The 26,200-nt window shown below is 36.4% G+C and overlaps 1 protein-coding gene across 1 annotated transcript in view; it reads left to right on the forward strand.

Moving 5' to 3' along the window:
• SIM1 (SIM bHLH transcription factor 1) overlaps window positions 1–26,200 on the forward strand; it is a 74,276-nt gene that overhangs the window by 39,294 nt on the left and 8,782 nt on the right. Inside the window, exon 10 of the mRNA XM_023205823.2 lies at window positions 5,042–5,210. Coding sequence (XP_023061591.2) covers window positions 5,042–5,210 — 169 coding nt within the window. The remainder of the gene's footprint in view (window positions 1–5,041; window positions 5,211–26,200) is intronic.

Genomic DNA, 26,200 nt, shown 5'->3' on the forward strand with positions numbered 1-26,200 from the left:
CAGGGTCTGTGTGGCACTTTTCAAGAAAACTTTAGAAGGAGAGAAGTGCTGTCCTTCATTTAGAAAATTGGATAAGTCAAATTTCTTACCACACGGATTTAAGAGTCTAAGTTCTGTGCAGCTGAGTATTTTACTTTTTTCCACACCATGAGGAAGCATTAAATGTATGATTCTACTGAGCATGTATGTAACTTTGAGGACATATGCGATACCAGAAAGTGCCTCATGAAATGAAAGGAAGAGGGTAGGGCCAGACAATTTGTGTCTGGGTTAGGAGGAAGAAAATGGAGCTCATAATGTGATTTCCATCAGCATTTAGCCCTTTAAGCTATACAAGTGAAACACTCAATTTAATAGAATTCTAAAAGTAAAACAAATGCTTTGTTCTTAGTGAATCTGCCATTCAGAGCTGCTCTTGGCAGCACATCAACCATACTTGAAATGGCTTTAAGTGGGTATTTTTTATTGTGCTTTCCATCCTAGCACATCTTTTGAGCTGTTGGAGTTTTGAACAGAGAGGCAGGAAGGCCAAATTCCTCTCAGAGTGACTGTGTTGCCATAAGGTCCCCATTTGCTGACTTAGTAATAAAGAATTTACCTTAGAAAGTATTCTGGCCATACTGCAATAGATTTTAGAGGCTAAAAAGTAACAGCGTAAATTAAAATGGTCTCGGATTGTATTAGTCTGTTTTCACACTGCTGATAAATACATGCCCAAGACTGGGAAAAAAAAGAGGTTTAATTGGACTTACAGTTCCACATCCCTGGGGAGGCCTCAGAATCATGGCGGGAGGTAAAAGGAACTTCTTGCATGGCAGTGGCAAGAGAAAATGAGGAAAAAGCAAAAGCAGAAACCCCTGATCAACCCATCAGATCTTGTGAGACTTATTCACTATCACAAGAATAGCATGGGAAAGACTGGCCCCCATGATTCAATTACTTCCCCCTGGGTCCCTGATATGCAATTCAAGTTGAGATTTGGGTGGGGACACAGCTAAACCATATCAGGGATAGAAAAGAATGAAATGCAGCGAAAGGTTTTTATAATGAAATTTATTGTAATCATTACCAAAGTGAAACTATTGTTCTGGGGATAGCAGGTGCCAAAACTTGTCACACAGTTTGGAAGGTAAGATATAATGCTATTTATTGAGCATTTGCTATGTTCTAGGCACTGTGCTATGAGTTTTTCATAGAATATTTCACCTAAACTTCACCAAATCCAAGGCTAGTCATGGTGGCTCACACCTGTAATCCCAGTACTTTGGGAGGCCAAGGCAAGTAGGATCACTTGAGCCTGGGAGTATGAGACCAACCTGGGCAACACAGAGAGATCTCGTGTTTACCAAAAATAAAAAAATAAAAAAATCAGGTGAGCGTGGTGGTGCATGACTATAGTCCCAGCTACTTGGGAGGCTGAGGTGGGAGGATCCCTTGAGCCAGGGAGGTTGAGGCTGCAGTGAGCCAAGATTGCACCACTGCACTCCAACTTGGGTGAGAGAGCAAGACCCTGTCTCAAACAAAACAAAACAGAACAAAATAAAAAAATTCACCAAATCCATATGAGTTACAAAAAAGAAATTGAGGCCTATACATAGAGGCAGAGGTTAGCTTAAACCACTGATCAACCTGCCATCATGGTCTTCCGTTACATTTTGGTGGATTATTTTTGTATTTTTGATGTGTACCAAAGCATTAATATTTGTATTAATTTATCAAGAGTATTTGTATAACTCTTCTTATTTTTTTAGAGTTTTCATGTGAATATGTGAAATTTTAAACTATGTCTTGGTTTTAAATGTTATTTAAACCTATTTAATTTGAAGTATTTCTGTTATTAGAAGCCATGCAAAAATTTTGGTAAGACTTTTTCAACAGTGAGATGCATACCTTGGGTGGGGGCGGGGTCTGAAAGTGTGCAAGAGAAAAATAAATCCTTGCTTATTCCCTGCTGATAGCCATAAAACCCCTGGGCTGAGATGCAGCATTAGGAATGGGTTTACCAAGTTATTTGGCCAAACTTTCATGGGTGCACAATTCTTATTGTCTGTCTAGATCCTGTCCAGCAGAAACTAAATGTCTACTGGACTATTGTCCAATGAACGGAAGTGCATTTGACACAGGAAATGCCCAAGGGTGGAGGCTCTACCTCCTGTTAGAGTCCAGTTAACTTGGCTCACAGATGTCTAATGGCAGGTAGGTCAGAGGACTCATAGACCATCTGAGTTTTTTCTCGTGCAGAAAGGATATTGGGTTGCAAGTTATTAGTGCTCACTGGGGAAAACAATCTTTCTTAGTTTCATCCTTGTTATCATCTTCCTCTTCCTTCTATGTGAAATACTATGCAAATGGTCATTGGAATATAATAAAATATCTCTTAACTCTTGTCCTCTAGGGACTTAGAATCCACTGAGAAAGACAAGACATTATCACTTGAAAAGTAAGGCTAGAGGTGGAAAAGGATAGTTCTTGCTTCCTTCCCCACAATACTCAGGAACTGGCCCTGGTACCTTCTTCATGAGGGGTAGGAACTTAGTCCTTGTGTTCATTGATGTCTCCCTGTCCCCAGAACAGGGCCCCATACAGAAAAGACACTCAGTAAATATGGATTGAATAAATAGCTTTAGCAGTCACGAAGGGCTTCATAGAGGCAAGTGGGAGTTAAGAAGAGTTTTATAGGTTAAGAAGAACCAAGAGAGTTAAAGTCAATTCGGGGACAACTGTTTGAATGAAGTAAGGTGTAGATGAAGGAAAATTTTGAAATATTTTCAAAAAAACAAGTGGGAGCAGCATTTTGAAAGATATGCCATTTCTGACAGAGTGCTCAGAGTCTATATGGTCCTTAAAAGGAGTTGATTAGAGCTGAAAAGCAGACCAGTGATGGGATAGGACTTCCCAGGCCTGAAAGACAAATTGCAGGTTCACTTTTTAAATTTTTACTGTTTATGTAGAAGAACATTTTTTTTTTTAAAGAAAGCTTGCATTGAGTGGATAGATTATTTGATAGGAAGCCATTGTAATTTGCTGATATACATCACTTCCCTGTGTTTTGTGGCAGTGATATTGTTGGAGCTGTTTCAGCTGGTTTCTCTTCTTACTCACTTAAGAGACTCCTTATCTGAATTATATTTTATCCATTTTAAATTGACAAGTAAAAAATGTATATCTGTGATGTACAACATGATGTTTTGATGTATGTATACATTGTGGAAAATCTAAATCAAACTATTTAACATGTGCATTACCTCACATACTCATCATTATGTCTGTCTGTGTGCGTGTGTGCATGTGTGTGTGTGTTTGTGTGGTGAAAATACTTTAAATCTACTCTATTAGCAATTTTCAAGTACTGAATTATACTTTTGCTTTTGCCTGATCTTTCTATAGAAGAACCAATAGGGACAAAGAAAAGAAGATAACTGAATATTTACTGATCCATGGAATGTGCTGGTCACTTTTACATATATGATTTTATTAATTTATTGGGTTTTAGGCTGGATGCAGTGGCCTACACCTGTGATCCCAGCACTTTGGGAGGCCAAGGTGGGTGGATCACCTGAGGTCAGAAGTTCCAGACCAGTCTGGCCAACATGGCAAAACCTTGTCTCTACTAAAAATACAAAAATTAGCCAGGCATTGTGGTGGCTGCCTGTAATCCCAGCTACTCGGGAGGCTGAGGCAAGAAAATCGCTTGAACCCAAGAGGTGGAGTCTGCAGTGAACTGTGATTGCGCCACTGCACTCCAGCCTGGGTGACAGAGTGAGACTCTGTCTTAAAAAAAAAAAAAAATTATCAGTTTTTATATGCTTCTCAATCCAAAGACAATTAAAAATGCATGGAAAAAATTATAAAAGGCAAACCCATTAGAGAATCAGAGAAAGTGAAAAATAAGAAAAATAAGAGAAACCAGTGGAGTGTGTTGCACAAAATGCATGGCATGAGGACTTTGTACACTTGCTAGAAGTGATTACAAATCAGACTCAGGGCTTGGAGACTTTTGACTTTTAGTGCAAAGAGGGAAACTTGATGAACTATATAATTCACAGTTTCATGAGATCAAAATAAATAAACTACCCAGGGGAAGTCCAGTGAGTTCCGGAACCTGAGAGAAAATTCTCCCATGAGTCTTCATAAAGAAGACTCTCTAAAACATTTTATTTTGGCTATCAGTGAAAAGGGTTAATGTCCTCTTATGAAAACTGAGGAGTCCAATGAGATTCACTGCTGTCTAGAAGCCAGCAGAGGTTGTATCTATGGGCAGGCCAAGGCTGTCATCTTCAGCCCCTAGATATCTCAAGTATACCTTTGTAATGAGCTTCCTAAGATAAGCTCCATACCACAGTCTGCAGTTATTATGTATGTTTATTTGTTTACTGTTTCTTCTCCCCAATATATTATAATTCACACAAGGGCAGGGGTTATAGGTATCTTATTTATTCTTACATCTTTATGTAGCACAAAGTCTGGTGTATATTAGGAACTCAATAAATATTTATTGAATAAAGGAAGGAATGGAAAAAACGGTGGTAAAATGTACCTAAAGTAACTGAATTAACCTGTTGAGAGGAATGTTTAACTATTTATAATCCTGCTTAAACTAGTTAGCTAACTGTAAGAATGCTTTGAATGTTTACCAGAATGATTGATCTTAGAACGGCTGACAGTTGACATTCTCCTTATATTGGTGGTAGACATGCTACCAATAATCTGGTAGCATCAAATGACCACCCCACATAAGAAACCTGTAGAGTAGGTTGTTTGATTCATATCTCATCAAAGAGCTCACAGAAGTTCAGAAAATATGAATTATGTGCTTATTTTCCACTTAACTAATAAAAATAATGAGAAATACATTATTGTCAGCACACTAGTTAAATATTAGGCCTTCCTAGAATAATCGAGGTGCTTGTGGAAGTTAGTTATAGGGCTAACTTTTGCTTGCCTTCTTTTCAAATATGGATTACTATCATTCCTGATGAGAGTATGCATGAATCCATTTCCTATGGTGGCTGATTAAGGGCTTTGTCCTTCCACCCTGCAGAGACACAGAATACAAAGGGCTGCAGCTCTCCCTGGATCAGATCTCAGTCTCCAAACCAGCCTTCTCCTATACCAGCAGCTCCACCCCCACCATGACTGACAACAGAAAGGGGGCCAAATCCCGGCTCTCCAGCTCAAAGTCAAAATCCAGGACTTCCCCGTACCCTCAGGTAAGTGCATTGCTGTTTTGCAACTTTCTTTTGGTGATATGGTTTGAACTTGAAGTTGAGAAAGTATTAAAACTGTTTGGAATGAATTATCTAGTTTTAATAACTAAAACTTCTGTAAATCTAGAAGATTCTCTAAACTATCTGCCTCCTTTTAAAATAACTGCTAGTAAAAATTTGAAAATTTGAAAATTTGTGGTTTACTGCATTAATATAAAGGTCACAAGAGTCTGGTTGTTGTCAGAACTATAACTTCTTTGTGATTTTGAGGAGATTGATCCTGAATTTCCCTCCCACCCAGTGAGTGACCAGAATGATGTAGCCAGCAAAATAAAATACAGGAAACAAGAGCTCGATGTAGAAAAATGAATCTTGGGACAGGAACTAACGAAGAAGAAAATTAAAAGGGGAAGGCAAAGGAACAAGGATGCATGTTCCCATGCAATTTGAACACAGACTGGCTATTTACTAGAAGGAATGAAATAAAGAGGGTCTTCCAGATGGCCGGAATGGTAGGAAAAGCAAATTCTTCTTATCTTTGCAAGGTGGAGAGAAGATGAGACCCCGAGAGGTATTCCAGAAACATTGCAAGGTACAAATAGGATTCCTGGTTCTTGGAAAAAAAAAAAAAGATTATTTTTCTGTTCAGTCACAGACATAGAAACTAGATTATGTCAAGGTGTGTAAACAGCTCTCCTGGCCTGAAGGAAGTAGGACAGGACTGAGAATTACCCATTCCCAATATCCTGTGGCCACCTCACCTCCATCCTTCTCTTTTAATAGCATCATGTCAAACCTCCTGCAGTTCACTAGAGTAGCTCAGGAAATGCTTCCTGGGCTAGTATAAAACCAAACTGGAGGCTGGGCCTGGTGGCTTATACCTATAATCCCAGCACTTTGGGAGGTTGAGGTGGGGGATCACTTGAGGTCAGGAGTTCAAGACCAACCTAGCCAACATGGTGAAACCCCGACTCTGCTAAAAATACAAAAATTAACCAGGTGTGGTGGCATCTGCCTGTAGTCCCAGCTACTCAGGAGGCTGAGATTGGAGAATGGCTTGAATCTGGGTGACAGAGGTTGCAGTGAGCCAAGATCGCTCCATTGTACTCCAGGATGGGTGATGGTGAGACTCCGTCTCAAAAAAACAAAAACAAAACCAAACTGGTTTCTGAGTCACTTATTCGTCAAGTTGACCTTTGTCATTTATTTTAACATATATTTTGTAAGTAAAAATGACAATCCAGTAGGTATAGAAACCATTGTTTCCTTATTTGTCAGAGTTATGTTATTCTGTTGATATCTATAAGTGTATACTATTTGAGAAAATGTTGTTCACTGAACATGTGAACAGTCACTAAGAAGCTGCTATTTGCTAGATTATTTTAGTGGCTTGGTGTATGAAGATGAGCACAACATGGTCTCTGCCTCTAAGAGACTTATGTCACATGGTTTGGAGTCTTCCACAGAAGATCAAGTTTCTTTACTCTGGCAAAAGAAAGGAGAGTAGATGTGTGATGCCCAGATGTTTTTCAGTGTACAACTTCCATTATAAGTACTGGGCACTTAATTTATAAAATATACACTTTAGTCAAAGTCACTGCAGAGAAGAAGCTGCCTTTTTGTGTGTGTGTGTGTGAGATGGAGTCTTGCTCCGTTGCCCAGATTGGAGTGCAGTGGTGCGATCTTGGCTCACTGCAACCTCCACCTCCTGGGCACAAGCAATTCTTCTGCCTCAGCTTCCCAAGTGGCTGGGATTACAGGCACCCGCTACCACGCCAGGCTAATTTTTGTATTTTTAGTAGAGACGGGGTTTCACCATGCTGGCCAGGCTGGTCTCGAACTCCCGATCTCAGGCAAACTACTCACTTAGGCCTCCCAAAGTGCTGGGATTACAGAGGCGAGCCACCATACTCGGCCAGGAGCTGCTTATTTTTATGGAACATCTAATGAGAAGCTTTTCTTATTGCTCTCTTGTACCTTGGGAAGAGAGTTTTATGGTTTCTTTTTACTGCTTGAAAAGATGGATTATGGCTTTGGGTAGTTCTCTCCTTTAATATGTAGATGTGTTGGACACATAGATGAAAGAAGAATTTAAATTAGGAGGTACTAAGTAGAAGGAGTTTGTCCATTGTTATATAGAAATTAAGCCACAAAAATAAAATCTCCCTATTGGACCCCCAAATCCTCACTGTCTAGTCTATGTTTTCTTTCATGCTCAGCTCTTAACATCTAACATTTCTATTAGTTCACTCTAACAGGATACTAAATGTTTTAACTACCATTAGATTACCCTTTCCCTGGGGTGAGGGTAGGCGGAAAGGAGTTAACTGGAAAGTTATACCTGTTCTATGATTTAAAGAAAAGGAACACAGATGAGTAGAAAGTAGAAATTTTCTTATTTATTTATTTATTTATTTTTGGAGACAGGGTCTCAGACTTTTGCCCAATGGGCTGGAGTGCAGTGGCAAGATCCTAGCTCACTGCAACCTCGAACTCCTAAACTCAAGCAATAATTCCCTGTAGTACCAGCTTTCTAAGTAGCTGGTACTACAGGCACACAACAATGTGCCCCATTAATTTTAAAATTTTAAAATATTTTTTGTAGACATGGGAGTCTCACTTTGTTGCCCAGGCTGGTCTTGAAATCCTGGCTTCAAGCCATCCTCCTGCCTCGGCCTCCCAAAGTGCCCATTTTTCATTTTTTCTCTCCAAAATTGTTCTTTCTTCTAGAAATGTTCTATGAAATGCACATGCACACACGTATGTCCACATAGGATTTATCTTAAAGTTTGTGTATTTGTTATTGTGGTTAATACTTATATAAACTAGTCCTTAGAATTTCAACCATATGTCTCACTTGAAATTGCACAGTCATAAATTAAGTTTACTTAACATTTATGTGCCTAGTTAAGGTTATTCTTTAATTGTGTTTAGATAATCATGGTACTAAATCAATCATTGACTGAGTTCCTCCTGAGTGGTTGTTGATAACCTAGAGATTAGAATTGGAACATGCTATCCTTGCTGGTATAGACAGACGAGAAAGCAGGCATTTACAGTGAATTGTCATAGGCTGAGAGTTTCCTCTGGGGCACACTGGAAAAGTATGGTGTCCAGGGCAAACTCATCACCATTTCTGTTGGAAGAAGCAACTTAGAAGTCCTCCATCTTGGATTTTAAATTCTCAGAATTTTTAAAAATTAGCTTCTCAAAAATCTTATCTGGTCCAAATTGTTTGTATATTGTTAAGGAATAATTCACTTTTAATTTTCATGCATCATTGCTATTACATATCTTTGACTTAGCAGATGCTAGCTGAATACCTGCATTAAAAAGATACTTCTCTGGTCATCATGATAGTTGGGAGTTAGGGGTTGGATTAAAAAGTGCTAAACTATAAAGAAATGGTAAAAGAAATATCCTTAAGTTTTGCAGTACAGATGAAGTCATAAATTATATACTAGAATAAGTATGGTCTAGGAGATGGTATATATAAAGGACATTGCAGGTGGTATGAACAATATGGACTCTGGCTTGGCTGAGGAAGGTGTTGTGGGAGACCTGGCATCAAGGGTAGAACTCAGGCATATGGGCATAAGGGAAAGGAGAGGGGACTTCAGGAAGCCTAGGATTATGAGGAAATGCAGGAATAAATTGTTAATGTGATTGGGTCTAGGGGTGGAGTGGAGGAGGATTGGTGTCTTTTAATGAGAACAAAGAAGAAGTGATATGTTTAGAAATATAGACTGGTACCAACTATATGCTAGGCCAAAGAGTTTAGAGTTTGTTTTTGGAGAACTAGTAAAGGTTTTGAACAGGAAATGAGAGGATTAATGTGATTGAAGCAAGGAAAACTATTTAGGGGACTAATTTTAATAGTCTGACGTGAGTCTATGAAGATCTAAACTAAAGTTCTCTCCTGAAATAAAAGGGACTGTAGAGGAAGAATGGATAAAATGTTTTATCCTTTGTTGCTTGTAAAACTTTTCTTGTCATAAATATATTCTGATCATTCGTTATGGATTTAGTTGGAAATTATACTTTTAAAGCTTACATTTAGTAGTTATTGACACACAGATTATCCTTTTCGTATTAATAGCTGCAAAATAAATTCCTTTTTTAGTGACTGAATGATAAAACTTTGAATTGTATTTAATTTTAAATATTTCTGTCCATTTTTTCAAACATAAGGTGACAGTCTTTTTTGTTATTTACATATTTACATATTTTTGGCATGCACATTCACATTAAAATTTTCAAGAGGCAGTTTCCAGAGCAAAAGCAAAATTGGACTCATAGGGTAATGTCTTGTGCTTCTTTAGCTACTTACATAAATGGTGATTTAATGATTCTATCACTATTATTCATTAGGCTTTTTGCTCTGACTAGTATGTATCAGGCATATCTAGATTTCTAACAGATACCTAACAAATAGCAGTAATACTGCTTTTTGGAATTATTTAGGCACCCTTATACAAATATTCAAGACATGCACAAATTGTAATTTGCTACCACTGTAAGAATTAAAGAAAGAGGAGAGAAACATGCAGGGTGGCTCGCCAGTCAACAAGGACAGGTTTATTTTAGAAAATGAACCTGAGAGGGACTTCTGGCTGAGTTAGGTCAGAGCCACACTCTCTTACAGACTAAGAGTTTTTAAGGGTTCAGGGTGGGAGAGTTTATTAGAGTCTGGGACTGCTTCTGTGTCTCTTTGTTGTGCTTATCTGGGAGGGAGCGTTGTGTGTCTGTTCCCATACATCTTCATGCAGCTGCAGACATCCTCCGGAGTCGGCTTTTAGCTTCCTTATGTTAGTAAACATGAAGGAAAAGGAATGTGCTTATTAAGGCCCACCGTTTTACTGGGGCCCGTTGTATGAGGGTAAAGTTTGGCAGTTACCTAAGAGACTTCCCCACCACCTCCCTCTGTGCCCGAGCTGTCTTATCTTATTTTACTGTCTGTTCTTTCTGTCTGCTTGTAGTTAGAAGTGAATTCCTTGAAATGCATGAGGCTAGAAAGGGAGCTGGAACTTAAAGTGGTGGTGTTTGTCCAAGATGATGGTGCTACTGCTCTGTCAACCAACATTCAGTTTGTCTCCATTAATAGATGAAACTTTAGGTCCCTTTCTGGTATGAGATACCCTTAGGAATGATGTTAGACTTGATTATATTATGACCACTTAATGAATGACTCAGTTACCTTTGTACCTCAAGGTATTACTGGGGACAGGAGAGGTCAAAATAAAATTGTTTTGAATAGTTTTGGAAAAATTGTAAGAAATATTACAGTTAATTTCCAAAGATTCTGCCCATAGCTACTGTGCTGCTGTATGGTGGCAATCTTACCATTATGACAGTTGTATTTTATTGTTATGACATTTGTTATGCTTATGAAAATAGCAATGTATTTTTCAGAGTTCTGTTGAATTAGAAATACTGAGTTTATATAATTTATTTCAAAGACTTTGTCTGCTAGACATTGCTACAATATTTTCTGTCTATTTTAATAAAACTAGTTATAGCTACATTAACACCAGTTGGAGGTTATCTTGCCATGGTTTAGTCACGTCAATCATGAATAAATTGCCTCCTCATTCCAGAGTTTCCTTTTAAACTTCTCACTGGCATATTTATAGTTACATTTATTACAGACAGTGCGTGCCATCCTGTTTTATTGTATCATCCTGCCCTCCTCTTGCCTTTTCCCTAGTCAGTAATAACCAATACACTATATAATTCAGTAATAACAGTGCATACAGAAGACTGTATGCTTCTGAAATCTGAAAGTATTTAATCACTTGCTACTGATACATTGTAACACTTGCAGATTTTATTCTACATCTGTTACCTTAAATAATCCCACAGAAATCTCTTAATTTTCATTGCCAGCAATCTGGCTTCCTTTTGGTGAAGGTAGAAACTCTTCCTTTGCAAAGGTTTTCTCTGGTCTCAAAAATATACTAGTGACTATATGCTGAGAGACTGACTTTTTAAGTCACAGATATCAGAAGGGTCAATAATTTCTTAAGCATAGTTATCCCTTTATACATAGTACTTTGATCACTATTAGTATAGATATTCCTTCATTTCATGTTTTATATGTAACACCCACACATGTAATCCTGGACCACTAAAAACAAAAATTTTTAATGCATATTGCCAGAAAAATTCAGATTATCTTCATAGAAAGTCTTGTATTAGATAGGTGCATTTGTATTTCCTGTCCATGGATAAATTTGAGATTACTCTTCCTCTTCTGTTGAAATTTTGGGAGATTATTAGAGTAGACCTTTATAATCTTTTTAGATGGTTTTCATAAATGAATCTCAGATTCACATTTTAGAAAACATTTTACTGAGTGGGGTGAAGCCTCTGTAGTTTGGTTTTTACTAACTCTTGCATTTAGTTAAGTACTATGATGTGCAGTAAAGTAATACAGGTGAACTCTTAAGAGACTAGGGTCTAGTTGGGCAGGCAAAGCTAACCTGTTAGAGAGGAATTATAAGATGTCATTGATCATAGGGCCTCAAGGCCACAATTTCTGCCCTTTTATTCTCTTGGCATATGACTGAGGCAAGGGGCAGACAGTGGTGTCCAGGGACTGTTGGCTTCTGCCCATCCATCCCTTTACCCAAACAGGGTTTCTCCATGATTGCTTTATGAAATCACATTCTGTTCACACTATTCCCCATTAATTAACTTCCTTATACCCCCAAATTTATTTGTCACTATCCTGTTTTTCTAAACTGGATCTCAGGAGGAACCAGCGTGCTTTTTTTCAAATAGGTTATAGTGAAGTCTGCTATAAAGGACACACAATCTTGCCGAGTGAATATGCATGGTAAAGGAGCACAGAGAAAGGGAACATTTTAGGAGACAGTGCAAAAGGGTGAAGAGATGGAAGGGAACTAACAGTAGAGATAGGCAAAAGTGGTTGTTTCTAATGCAGTTTATTTAATAGAGAACTTCTTTGGCCTTCACCTTGCTTTGGAGCACAACAGTATAAAATAGATATTTATGGTAGATAAAGTAGGTACATGGAATCAGATATAGGATTGTATACCTTTTTTGTTAGTTTACTTAAGTGGGTATATATCTTAGGTATAATATTTTATTGATGTTTACTATCATAACATCATAATACACACTGATACATGGCATTTAGAATGCATTCCTGATACTGAGAATTTAAAGATGACACATCTCACAAAAATTAAGTAAATGGATGGCTAGATTTAGTCACATTAGTTTTCTAAGTAAGGCGGCAGGAGTTATTGAATAAGAAAAGACCAATAAGAAGAAACAATGAGAAAAAGTGGCATAAATGAGGAAGGTGAAATTAGACCTAGCAACAATGACATGGTAAAAGGAAGAAATTTGGGGGCAGTAAAGGTAAGGTTCATGAGGACACAAGATGTTGCCCTTGGTAACCAGATTGCCTTGGCCACCTAGAAGTCCTTAGCAGATACTGAGTGAGTGCATGAGTGAATGGATGAATGATTCCTACCAAGGTGATGGGGTAGATGGAGAAAGAAGCAGGAGAATGATGAGACATGTTAAGTCCTGAGGATACCATCCTCACCCCAGAGAGCTTACAGATTCAATGGGCAAGATTAAAATGTAAACATTGTTTAAACACATGTAATATGTAATGAGATAAAGGAACGTGGTGGTGTCAGTGTGGTATATGTGGTGGTGGTGGTATGTGTTGGGAGTTGACCTGCCCTTCCAGCAATGATCTGGAGGCAGGAGTTGGAAGCAGATAGTGAGAGAACCAATAGCCCCTAGGCTTAGAGAGCTCACATGTTAAGGGGAGTTATCAGCAGGACTGGGTTTATCCCTGTTTACAAGATTTGCAGAGGGGCTGCAAGATGACAGTTAATAAACTCCTGGTGTACTTGGGTGCCCCTTCAAGGACCAGACTCATGCTCACTCTGAATACCCTGCTGTGATTTTCTCTTTCTTTCTTTTCCTTCCTTCCTTCCTTCCTTCCTTCCTTCCTTCCTTCCTTCCTTCCTTCCTTCCTTCCTTTCTGACAGAGTCTCGCTCTGTCTCCCAGGCTGGAGTGCAGTGGCACTGTCTCGGCTCACTGTAACCTCCACCTCCTGGGTTCCAGTGATTCTCCTGCCTCAGCCTCCCTAGCAGCTGGGATTACAGGCACCCACCACTACAGTTGGCTAATTTTTGTATTTTTAGTAGAGACGGGTTTCCCCATGTTAGCCAGGCTGGTCTTGAACTCCTGACCTCAGGTGACCACACACCTTGGCCTCCCAAAGTGCTGGGATAACAGGCACAAGCCACCATACCCAGCCCAAGCTGTGATTTTCTATGCTTTCGCCCATTTGATCTTCTTCCCCTCATTGCCCGTGTCCTGGGAGGTCCCTCACCCTGGATGATTGTAACAGCATCTTAATTTTCTCCCTATTTTGGAAAATTTTCCTCCCCAGTCTGCCATGTCTCCCAGACCATGATCAGAGACCACTGCCCTAGCAGTTCCTCAAGGTCATTTATAACTGGACCCTAAACAACCTTCCTCACATTCTCTCTTGTTGGTCCCCTACCTGAACTTTGTGATCTAGGCAGACCGGTCTACTCACTGTTTGATGAATGCCTTGTCTTTTTCTGCCCCCATGCTTGTGCCTATGCATTTATTTCTGCATGCATTGCCCCCATTTTTCAAAATTCTGCTTAAGGTCCAGATTGAGAACCACCTCTTTCATAAAATATTGCTGAGTTATATTTCTCCTTTGGACCCCTATTTAGAATAATCTGCCTTCTACTGCCTTCTAGACATGTCATATCTCCTCTCTTGGACTATAATCTCTTTGAAAGTAATGACATGTCTTTTTCATATCCACCTCCCTCCCCCTCCATTCCCCAGCATCCACATATTTACTCACTAAATGGTAATAGAATGAATGAATAAATAAATAAATTTTAAAAGTATGGGGACACTTTGTTAATTGTCTGTGGAGATATTAAAAACCCCAAGAGGAAGGGAACATACTGCTACTAAGAAATTTATAACCTCTGTAAAGAGACAAAACAACCTAGGGATGGTCTGCAAATGCCACATCCTGTAATAAAAATCAAACACCTAAGTGCTGAGAAGGAATTAGATGTGGTGGAATCTAAGGGTTCTTTTGAGAGTAAAACTTTGAACAAGCACTCTCTGTCTCATACTCCGGGGACAGAGAACCATCCATTTCCAATCCTGAGCTGGACTTTCTAGTCTTCTTGTCCTCACTGTAATCTCCAGTACAAAATGGAAATATGTGACAGCTGATATTTACTTTGTGTGTGTGTTTTGATAATAAAATACTTGCATTGGCAGTTGAGTAGCTGTGTAGGAAATGCCATTTGACCCTATATTCCATCTCAGTTACCCGTGTTTATGGGCTCATCCCTAGTTCCAGGGCTCAGTTCTCATGATAACTAGTCTCTTTCTAGATTACATTCTTATTATTCTTCTACTAGTTTATGTACACTTTTTGTTCTACATTTTTAATAGTGTTATGCTTATGAAACATAGATTTTCTCCATAATAAAGGGAAAACATCTCAAACTATTTTCTGTTTGCTTGGCTTGGTTTTTGATCTTATAGACACAAAAGGCCTTGTGAGGGTCATGTTCCTTCATAATGTTTCTTAACTCTTGTCCCCTCCTCACTGTCTGCCTGGTTCCAGGCTCTCTGGAACAGGATATGACATTTAGAGAACCTAATCTGCCTCTTTATTGTTCTTTTGGTCTCTGATCATTCCTGCCAGGGTAAGATTCCTGAAATATGATTTTCATTATGCCTTACCTTATCTGCTTAAATACCTACAGAGTCACCTCATTGGTTATAGTATGACATCCAATCTTGACAGTCTGGCCCATTGCCTGCCTCACTCTACCCACTTCAGTCCACCTGCCAACCCCACCCCCATGTCAGCACTCCACTCTAGCTAGAGTCTGTTTACTCTGTGTGAGGATAACTTGCTTCTCAAATCCTATCCACCCATCAAAGCACAGCTGCAGCTCCGCCTCTCATCCCCACAGATTCCTGGATATAAGTCATAATTTATGTTCAACATGTCACTATTCCATAGTGTAGCATGGTTTGGATCTGGGGAAGAGTTAGTTTCAAAAAAGAAATCAGGCAGTGGGTGGAGCAACTGTGCTAAATCAAATCGGAAGCCTCTGCTTCTGGCTTAATGGAAGTGAAGCTGCAATTTGTGATTCTGCTCCCCAGCTGAAAAGAAGAGAAGAGCAGAACGGCTGAATCTACTATCAAAATGTATCTAGGGAAATTTATTTTAACAAAATCTATGGAATAAAGTATTATTAAAACTAAACAGTAAATTTAAAGAGAGCAATGCCTCATTTGACAGTTTATGGTGGCATTTGACCCTTCTAGAGTTAATGAAGTTGAATTTGAGTATCTTTAGCTAAGAAATGTAGATTCCTTTAATTCTTCCTTCTTTCACAGATTTTTAGGAAACCCCCTTAGTGTATTAGAGGGCATTGAATTGCTTTGTTTTTCTGTAAGGTCAAGGTTCTGATGCAGAATACACATTTTTCTCAAGCTCATGCAGAACGTTTTCCAGATAGTCATATGTTAGTCCACAAATCAAGTCTTAATAAATTCAAGAAGGTTGGCCTTATATCAAGTATAATATACACTGACTACAGTGGTATGAAACTAAAAATAAGTAACAGGAAGAATATTGAAAAAATTGCAATTTCATGGAAATTAACAAACTCCTGAACAACCAATGGGTCAGAGAATAAGTAAAAAAGGAAATAAAAAATATTTTGAGATGAATGAAAATGGGAACACAATATATAAAAATGTCTGGGTTGCAGCAAAAGCAGTTTTAATAGGAAAGTGTGTAAACACTTACATTAAGAAAAAAACAAAGATCTTATATAACCCAACTTTACACCTAAAGGAACTATAAGGTAAAGAACAAACTAGACCCAAGTTTAGCAGAAGGAAGGAGTTAATAAAGATTGGAGCAGGAATAAATGAAATAGAGAATGGAAAACAATAGAAAAAATCAACAGAAGTAAGAGTTAGTTTTTTGAGAAGATCAACATAATTGACAAATCTTTAGGTAGACTAACCAAAAAAATGACATGGTACACAAATAAAAAAATTATAAATGGAAGAGGAAATATAACTGATACTACAGAAATATCAAGGATTATAAGAGACCCCTATGAACAATTATATGCTAACAAATTGGATAACTTACTCTTCTGGATACATTTCCAGAATGTACAGACTACCAAGACTGAATCATTAAGGCACAGGAAATCTAAACACATCATTAATGTGTAAGGCAATTAAATCAATCATCAAATCCCTCCTAACAAAGAAAAGTCTAATATCAGATGACTTCGCTGGTGAATTCTATCAAACACTTAAAGAATTAATGCCAATCTTTCTCAAATTCTTCCAAAAAAAATGAAGAAGAAGGAACATTTCCAAACTCATTTTACAAAGCCAACAGTACCCTGACACTGAAGCCAAAAAGGACACCACAAGAAAATAAAATGACATGTCAGTATCCCTGGTGAACACAGACACCCACATTCTCAACAAATTACTAGCAAACAAAATTGAACAACAGAACAACACGTTGAAAGGATCATACACCATGATCAAGTGGGATTTATCCCTGGGATGCAAGGTTGGTTCCATCCACAATCAATAAATGTTATATACCACATTAACTGAATGAAGGATAAAAATCATGTGATCATCTCAATAGATGCAGAAAAAGCATTTGATAAAATTCAACATCCTTTCATGAGAAAAACTCTCAACAAATTAGTATAGAATAAATATAACACAACATAATAAAGATTACATAGGGCAGGCCCACAGCTAACATTATACTCAATGGTGAAAAGCTGAAAGCTTTCCCTCTAAGACCAGAAACAAGAAAAGAGAGAAATAGAAAAAAAATTCTCAAATTCATACAGAACCAAAAAAGAACCCAAATATCCAAAGCACTATTGAGAAAGAAGAACAAAGATGAATGCATCGCACTTCCAGACTTCTAACAATATTATTATACAAAGCTATAATAATCCATACAATAACAGTACCAGCATTAAAACAGACACATACCCCAGTGGAGCAGAATAGAGAGCCCAGAATTAAACCCATGTATATATGATCAACTAATATTTGACAAAGATGCCAAGAATGCAAAATGGGGAAAGGATAGTTTTTTCAATAAATTGTGCTGGGAAAACCAGATATCTACATACAAAAGAATGAAATTGAGCCCTTATCTTAGACAACTCACAAAAAGTGACTTGAATGGATTAAAAATCTAAATGTAAGGCCTGAAACTATAAAGTTTCTAGAAAAAAACTTAGGGAAAAAGGTCCTTGACATAGGTCTTGACAGTGATTTTTCAGATATGACACCAAAAGCATTGACAACAAAAGCAAAAATAAATCAATGGGAGTACATCAAACTAAAAACTTCTGCATAGCAAAGGAAATGATATAATGAAAATGCAGCCTTTGGAGTGAGAGAAAATATTTGCAAATCGTATATCTGGTAAAGAGTTCATAGCACAAACATACAAGGAACATGTACAACTCAATAGCAAAATAAACAAAAAAGGGAAGCAGAAAAAAAGAAAGAAAAGAAGAAGGAAATATTTGATTAAAAATGAGCAAAGGACCTGAATAGACCTTTTCCTGAAGAAGGCATACAAATGGTCAACATGTACATGAAAAGGTACTAAACATCACTAATCATCAGAGGAATGCAAATCAAAGCCTCAATGAGATATCACCTTGTACCTGTTAGAATGGCTATTATTAAAAAAGACAAGAGGTAAGTGTTGACAAAGATGTGTAGAAAAGGGAAAGCCAGGCACTGTTAGTAAATTGGTACAGCCATTATGGAAAATGGTATGAAAGGTCTTCAAAAAATTAAAAATAGAACTATGATATGATTCAGCAACCTCACTTCTTATATACCTGAAGGAAAAAAATCAGTATGTTGAGGAGATATCTGCACTCCCGTGTTCGTTGCAGCATTATTCAAAATGAAGGCATGGAAACAACCTAAATGTTCATTGATCAATGAGTGGATTAAAAAATTTATCTATGTACAGTGAAATATTATTCAGCTACAAAAGAAGGAAATTCTGCCATTTGTAACAAAATAAGTCAACCTGCTAAGTGAAATACGCCAGATAAAGAAAGATGAATACTATATGATTTCACTTATGTATGGAATACTGTATGAATGGATTAAAAAGTATATATATATATACAATGAAATATTATTCAGCCACAAAAGAAAGAAACTCTGCCATTTGCAACAAAATGGATAATCATGCTAAGTGAAATAAGCCACATAGAGAAAGATGAATACTTACATGTAGATTACACTTAATATGTAGAATCTAAAAAATGTAGAATATTCTATATGTAGAATATGCATGATTTACTTATATGTAGAATCTAAAAAAATCAAACTCATAGAAACAGAGAATGCTAGTTGTCAGAGTTTGGAGGATGGGGGAAACGGGGAGATGTTGATCAAAAGGGTACAAACTTTCAGGTATAAGATGGATGTGTTCTGGGAATCTAATGTAGAGCATGGTGACTATAGTTAATAATATTGTATTGTACACTTGAAAGTTGCTAAGAATAATCTTAAGTTTTCACACCACACACACACAAAGGGTAATGATGTGAGGTGACGAATGTGTTAACAAACTCGTTTGTGGTATTTATTTCACGATGTATAGTTACATTAAATTTATGGTGCTGTATACCATAAATGTATACAATTTTATTAGTCAATTATACTGCAGTAAGGCTTGAGGAAAAGGTTCTGATATCTATTGTTTAACATAGTTTATATTATTTTAGTTTTCCTCATATTTACTGTACTGGACTTAGAAGAAGAAAAGGTAGACTTATCCTTCCATTCACAGTTGCTCAACTTGGTGGAGGGCCTTTAAGCTTCAATTTCTTTTTACAAAATTACAAATCTGATAGACCTCCTCTTTCAGTGTGCAGAAGGTTGGTAATATGCCTGCCAATCGGTTGGCCTAGTTCTAGGACATTCCCAAGAACAGCTTGGGCAGTCCATGCTTTGTCCAAACACAGAATAAAGCAGTGGAAGACCAAACAAAGCTGCAACAAGGGGTTGGAGCAGGTGGCACCACCTGTACCCATCTAATTCAAACCCATTTAATCTGCCACTTACATGTGAAAAATCAGAGAGTGAGTCAGAGCATCAGTGAAAGGATCAAAGTGATTGTGGCACATGCCTGAAGCCCATCATGGAAGATGGGCTACTTTAAATTAAAATTAGTACTATTGGTTCTGGAAATCCAGGATTTTACCCAGTAGGCTAGAACTATTCCTATATTATCTATGCCAGTTGGGATATACTTAATCATTTACAGTCATGGATGCCATGACATAAAGGACTTAATTAAATACTTATTCTAATTTGTTGTTGCCTGATTAAAATTTTTAGTGCAATGAAAATGTTTGTAAGTCTTTAAGACTTCACCTTTGGATTTACGAAAGGGATAGATTGTAGATTTCATGGTTTGGGAACAACTCTCTCCATATGGAATCCTACAGGAGATTCCTTATAGAGTTACACTGAAGGAAACCCAGCCCTGGGTCCTGCGTGCTGATTCCCTTCCAGCTGCACATCACCCTGACAGCTAATGAGATGTCGACTATGGTTACTTTTCTGTGAGAAAAATGAGTTAACCAAATCCCAGGAACATTTTTGTAACTTTTTTTGGGGGGGGTGGGGTGGATTAAGAGAAGGCCTATGACATTTCAAACCACATTTGAGGCATATTTTTAAAACTTCCCATGTTTCTACTTCATGAAATATATCAGAGAATTTACAGGTATAAAAGCTTTCTTGCCAGAATATTTCTTTAGAGCTAAATATGACTAAAATGTGGATAAAAGGTAAAAAAGTCACAATAAATAATAGATTAAACTATAAATGAATCAAATTGTAACATAATGGGGAAAATCTTGTGAATAAATACTTTAAAATTGATTTTGGGAAGCTGATAATTCATACTGTTCTTTAAAATGAAGGAAGAAATGGCCAAAATATTTAAAACTTCTATTAACTGAATTTTGATTCAGTATTTACCATCTAATTATTTATAGTATAAATGGGTATATTTACTGCTCAGTTCCTCTAGCCAAATTATTTTCAACTCTGGAATGTGACTCAAGATTGATATAATTTTTCTTTTAGAATATATTCTCCAACTTTTCTTGAAGTTTTTTTAAAGCTTAATTCTTTAAGAACTATATGTAATTGAATTAAATTTCACAAACATATCTCAGGAGGGTTCTTTTCCAATGCTAAAAATTTGTGAGACTTGTCTAGAAATCAAATTATACTTAGTTTTTATTAATATATATTAGATTAGATTTATTCTTGCTGTTTATTAATAAGGTAATAAATTAGAAATGAAATGGCAGCAAACATTTCTATTACTTGTAGGAGTGCAGGAATGTGGAAAATAATTTCCACTTGATATTCTCTTTGCAGTTTTATTTAGTTGTGTTTTCTAGGTACTAAAATTTTTCCAGTTAGAAATAAACTTTATTATTTGACTGCTGTTCAGTTACATTATCACAGGCACATGGTTTCCATCAACCTCTCAGATTAGCAAAATAAGTTGCATTATTGTCATTTAAAAATACATTTGATTCTGATATTAGTTTTTCTCTTACTCCTGTGTTTATCCTTGAGAAAACTCCTGGCAATTTCCAATGTGTGTAAGTCAAAGCCATTCTTTATAGTAAACAGGACTCCTGTTTGAGGGAAGCATCCCGAGAAGTGGGGTTATTTTAATGGACATGCTGTATTACTTTAATCTAACCCTTTCACCATCTGTTCTTCCCATAACAGTGAATGAAAAAAAGAACATATTTTATGTTTCAGGGTTACATTAGTAAAAGAAAAAAAGATAAAAGTGATTTAAAAGCATGCATATGTTCTTAGTACAATGCAGTCTGCATCTGTGATTTTTTTTTTTTTTTTTCTCTCATGGTTCAGACACAAATCAAGAGGAAAGCTGCTCATGCCTGATAGAGTGAAAGTTTTTCATGAAAAACAGGACTTTACCAGAAGAGGGTCTCTTTATATATTTTACAGCTATAAATGATAAAAACCTCAATGAGCTGCCAGAATAAAAATAGATAACTGTGACATCTATTGTTGGAACATCTGGCATTTTTCCTGGGCTGGGTGTTTGCTGCCACATCCAGATGAATGCAGAGCACCTGTCTGGAACATGCTGTTGAAGCAGGAATGAATCTTATGACCGTAATTAAAAGAAGAATATCTATGGGTGTACTTGTGGTAGGAGACTGTTTGAGTGATTAGAGAACATACGTAAGGGTGTGTGGGGATTAAGGGGTGTAGAGGCTGGAGAAAGTCCCCTTTGTAAAAAGATGCTTGAGAACCTGAAATCTATTACTGCATAGAGGGTAGGACACTGTTGTCTTTATTATCTAAGTACAGTATATCAAAGTAGGGGACAGTGAAAAGAGTAAGGGTTCTGGAATTACATGTTCCCTCTTAAACTTCGTAATTCTGCAACTTTGGGCCAAAAAATTTTTTTGGACCTTATTTGTTATGTCTGTAAAGGGATTAATAATACTTTTAAGATGTTGTTAGCATTTAATAAAACAATGTCTATGGAATCTGCATAGTGACTAATGCATAGCAAGTGTTTTATAATGGTAACTATTGTGATGGGTATTAGTTAGCATAAGAAAATAATATAGTAAGTTGCTACTTAATAAGTCACAGTTCTTTTCCTTTTTCCTAAATAACCCATTTACTAAAGGAAACAGTAATGTTTTCCTCCTTTGAACTCCTAAACTATTTTGTTTTCCTCTCTATTCAGGTCTTTGCCTTTTCTAAATTGTATTAAAGTTATGTTCTGTTCATTGTTTATATCCCTCTTAATGTGAACACCTTGAAGGTGGGGCTGTATTTCTCCTATCACCTGGCATGCTGTCTTGCAAATAGCAGTCACTCAATAAATATTAGAATGAATGTTAGAATGAATTTTTGTAAATAGATACCATTGGGTGCATATTAAGCCCCGAGGGATGGCTCAGGCCTTTAACTCTTCTAGAAGGAAGGATTCTGTTATAAGCTGAATTCCAGAGGAGAGCTGGGGGACTGTGGATGTCATCTGAAATCCAGTTTTGGCAGTCATTTGAGCTCTTTGCTTGCCAGCCTCAGTCCACCTTTGGTGGATAGCATTTGGTTGCATGTTTCATGAGAACAAGAGCATCCATCATCTGACTCATATTTTAATTTGCAAAATGAATGCTTGTTTTGAAAATTAAAACTTAAATATGAAATTGAGGTAAATTAAGGTGCATAGTATTCAGAACGGCAAAAAATTTTCTAAGAAGAAAGAGGTTTCAGCAAAATTAAAGCTAGATTTTCACTGACCTTTCTTACTTGATTGGCATAATCTAATGAAAATAAAGGAATCATTCAGTTTCTCAACTTCAAATATAGGAGAAAACATTGTTACCTTTTCAAAGGAAGAAGAGCAAATACTCTCTAACTCATAAAGTGTGACTGTTTTACTTAAAAATAGTATCAATACCAAGAAAGGCTAGGAGAACCATCCACAGGCTTGCATTAAACCTAACTGACCATGATTCTCCCTCCTCTCCACTCTTAAGACACATCTTTAGGCTCTTAATCAAAGTATAAATGATAAAAACTGTTGGTACCAAACTACCTTTCAGCTTTGAAAACTGCAGTATTTGGAAGAAGAGGCCCCAGTATTTAGATGACTGGCTAGTGGCCTGATTTCTTTCTGCAGCTGGGAATATTGATTTTTTTTAACCCTTTAACATATGTATCTTATCTTTTACCTGCCTATAAGATGGTGCTGAAAACATGGTTTTTCTAGACAATATAGTCTATGGCACAAAATAATTTTTACAAGATGGTAACCATTTCTGTTTACCTAAGTGAAAGTGATTAATCAACAACCTTTACATGACACATGCATATCTGTACCATTTGTATTTTTTAGTGCTGTTATATGTATTATTTATTTGATTCTTACTGCAATCCTATAAGGTAGTCTGTTCCTATTCTACAAATGGGAAAACCAAGGCCCAAGAAAAGTGATCCTTTGCACAAGTCATATCAAATGGCAGTAGATCAGGATGTACCCATGTCTGAATCCAAGATTTATTTGTACTGAAATTCCTGGTTGATAATTTTATATTTTCATATGCAAAATATTAATAGTCAGAAATAAAAACAAAGGTATTTAAATAATTAAATTATAGCTTTATTAAAACAAGTTTCCATTTCTTCAGAAAAATGTTGTTTAAAAAAAGGCTTTGTCCGAAATGATTCTATAAAAATAAGATATAAGTTTACTATATGGGATTTTTCTGATGTTCAAATATTTATTTTAAAATGATTACATACTTTAAGAAAAGTTGCAAGAATAGTACACTAGGTTCACTAGTGCTTAGCATTTTGCCACATTTGCCTTATCATTTTTTCCTCTTTCCCTTCCCTCTGCCCTCATTATTATTTATTTTTTTGAACCATTTTAGAGTAGGTTACGTATATCACGCCTCTACCTAAACCTTAATACATCAATGTGTATTTCCTAAGGACAAGAATAGTCTCTTATACAACCACAGCACAATTATCAATATCAGAGTATTTAACATTCATAAGATGATTTTTATCTAATCTTACAGGTGTAAGATGTAGGATTTCTCCAGTAATGTCCCCAATAGCATTTGTTATTTCCTCTCTAGTACAAGACTCAGTCCCGGACTCTATATTACATGTAATTTTCATGCCTCTTTCATCTCCTTTAATCTGAATAGTTCTTTACCCTGGACTTTTCTTTCATGTTATTGGTATTTTTGAAGAACACAGCCCAGTTATTTTACAGAATGTTCTTCAATTTGAGTTTGTGTGCTGCTTCTTCATGGTTAGATTCTGGTTATACAGTATCCACTGGAATACTTCATTAGTAAGGTTGTGTCTTCAGAGTGTCTGTCACATCCAGAGACACATAATGTCCATCTGCTCTGAGTTGGTTGGTGATGTTAATTTTGATCATCATTTGGTTCTTTACTGTATAACTTTTTTTCCCCTTTCTAATTAAAAAGCAATCTGTGGGGAAACCCTTTAAGACCATAAAAATAGCCTATTTCTCAACAGTTCTTCCCTGAGATTTATCATCCATGATCATCTGTGCCCAAATAAATCTTTACTGAGGTGATTGCAAAATGTTTATTTTCTAACTCAACTACTCCCTCCATATTTATCAGTTGGCATTCTCCTGTAAGGAAGATTCGTTTATGTTTCCCTATTTATTAGCTAGTTTGTTTATCAGTTTGGACCCATGGGTTTATTTAGTGAGTTACAATTTATTAATTACTGTCATTTACTTTTGCTTAAGTTTTTCTGTATTTGGCCGAGGGATTTCCTTCAAGCTGCCTCCTGTGTCGTTTTGACATGTCCCTATCATTCCTATGTAAAGCTATTCAGAACATGGATCCCATAGGTCTGGATATGTAGTTTTTACCTCCAGAATTCTGTATTTAATTTACATTAATTTACAGTTTGTGGTTACCTATTTTCCCCAAAGGGTTATTTAAAAGTTTTTTTTTTTTTTTTTTTTTTGGGTCGAAGGGTTTTTTTTTTTAATTTTGTTTTTAATTTCCATTTTTATGCATTGTGATCAGAGGGTATTGTTTATATTTCTATTCCATGAAATTTGCTGAAGTTTTCTTTGTGACCTAATATTTGCTTGATTTTGATGATTGGGCATCTACATCAAGAAGGTTTCTTCTTTATTATCGGTATTTGAAGTGATACATAGCCATACAATTTAACTGATTGGTTTTCGTTTTTTTTAAGTCTTCTGTAGTCTTTATTATTTTTAAAATTCACTTTATTCTGTTACTGAGAGTGGTATGTTAGTCTTTTATTTGTCAGTGTTTCTATATCTCCTTTGGATCTCCTGTAGCTTTTGCTTCATATAGATGGCATTGCAATGTTATTTGATGCACAAATATTCATAACATTTCTATCTTCATTGTGAATTCTGGCTTTTAGCAACATAAAATGTCTTTTGTTTTGTTTGTTTTATTTAATGCTTTTTTTTTAAGGCTAAATTCTACTTTGCTTGGTTTTACAATCCAAACTCTTGGTTTCTTATTGTCCACATTTGCTTTGTTTATGTTTGCCTTTTCCTTTATTTTTAGCCTTTTGAAACTGTGTTTCAGGTATGTGACATGTTCAGTATAGAATTGGGTTTGCTCTATAAATTATCAGAAAATTCTTTTTTAAAATTGGTGATTTAAGCCAATTCACATTTATTGATGGGTTTGATATGTTTGATTCAATGCTGTCATATTATTTAATATTTACTGTACGCATTATGCTATATTTAATGTGTTTTCTGGATTTGTCTGTTTTTCTGTTTTTAATCAAATTGTAATTTCAATATATTTCTAAATTAAAATGCAGGTATCACAGATAGTGCCCATTTACTCATTATCTGGTTTCCCCAGTGGTAACACCTTGCAAAGCTGTAGTACAGTATCACAACCAGGATATTGCATTGTTACTATCATCATATAGAACAATTTCACTACCACAAGGATTCCTCATGTTGCCTTTTTACGATCACATCTACCTCTCTCCTGCTCCTGCTTTTGTCATTAGCCTCAGCAAGCACTAATCTGTTCTTCATATCTGTAATTTTGTCATTACAAGAATGTTGTAGAAATGGAATCATACAGCGTTTTGGAATTGACTTTTTTCACTCAGCATAATTCACTGGAGATTCATCCACATTGGTGCATGTATCAATAGTTCATTTTTTTATTGTTGTTTTTGGTTATTAAAAATAAAGCTATAACAACTCAATAACAACAAAAGCAACTCAATTTAAAAATGG

The sequence above is a fragment of the Piliocolobus tephrosceles genome, chromosome 5 (assembly GCF_002776525.5).
Source record: "Piliocolobus tephrosceles isolate RC106 chromosome 5, ASM277652v3, whole genome shotgun sequence".
Classification (NCBI taxonomy): Eukaryota; Metazoa; Chordata; class Mammalia; order Primates; family Cercopithecidae; genus Piliocolobus; species Piliocolobus tephrosceles.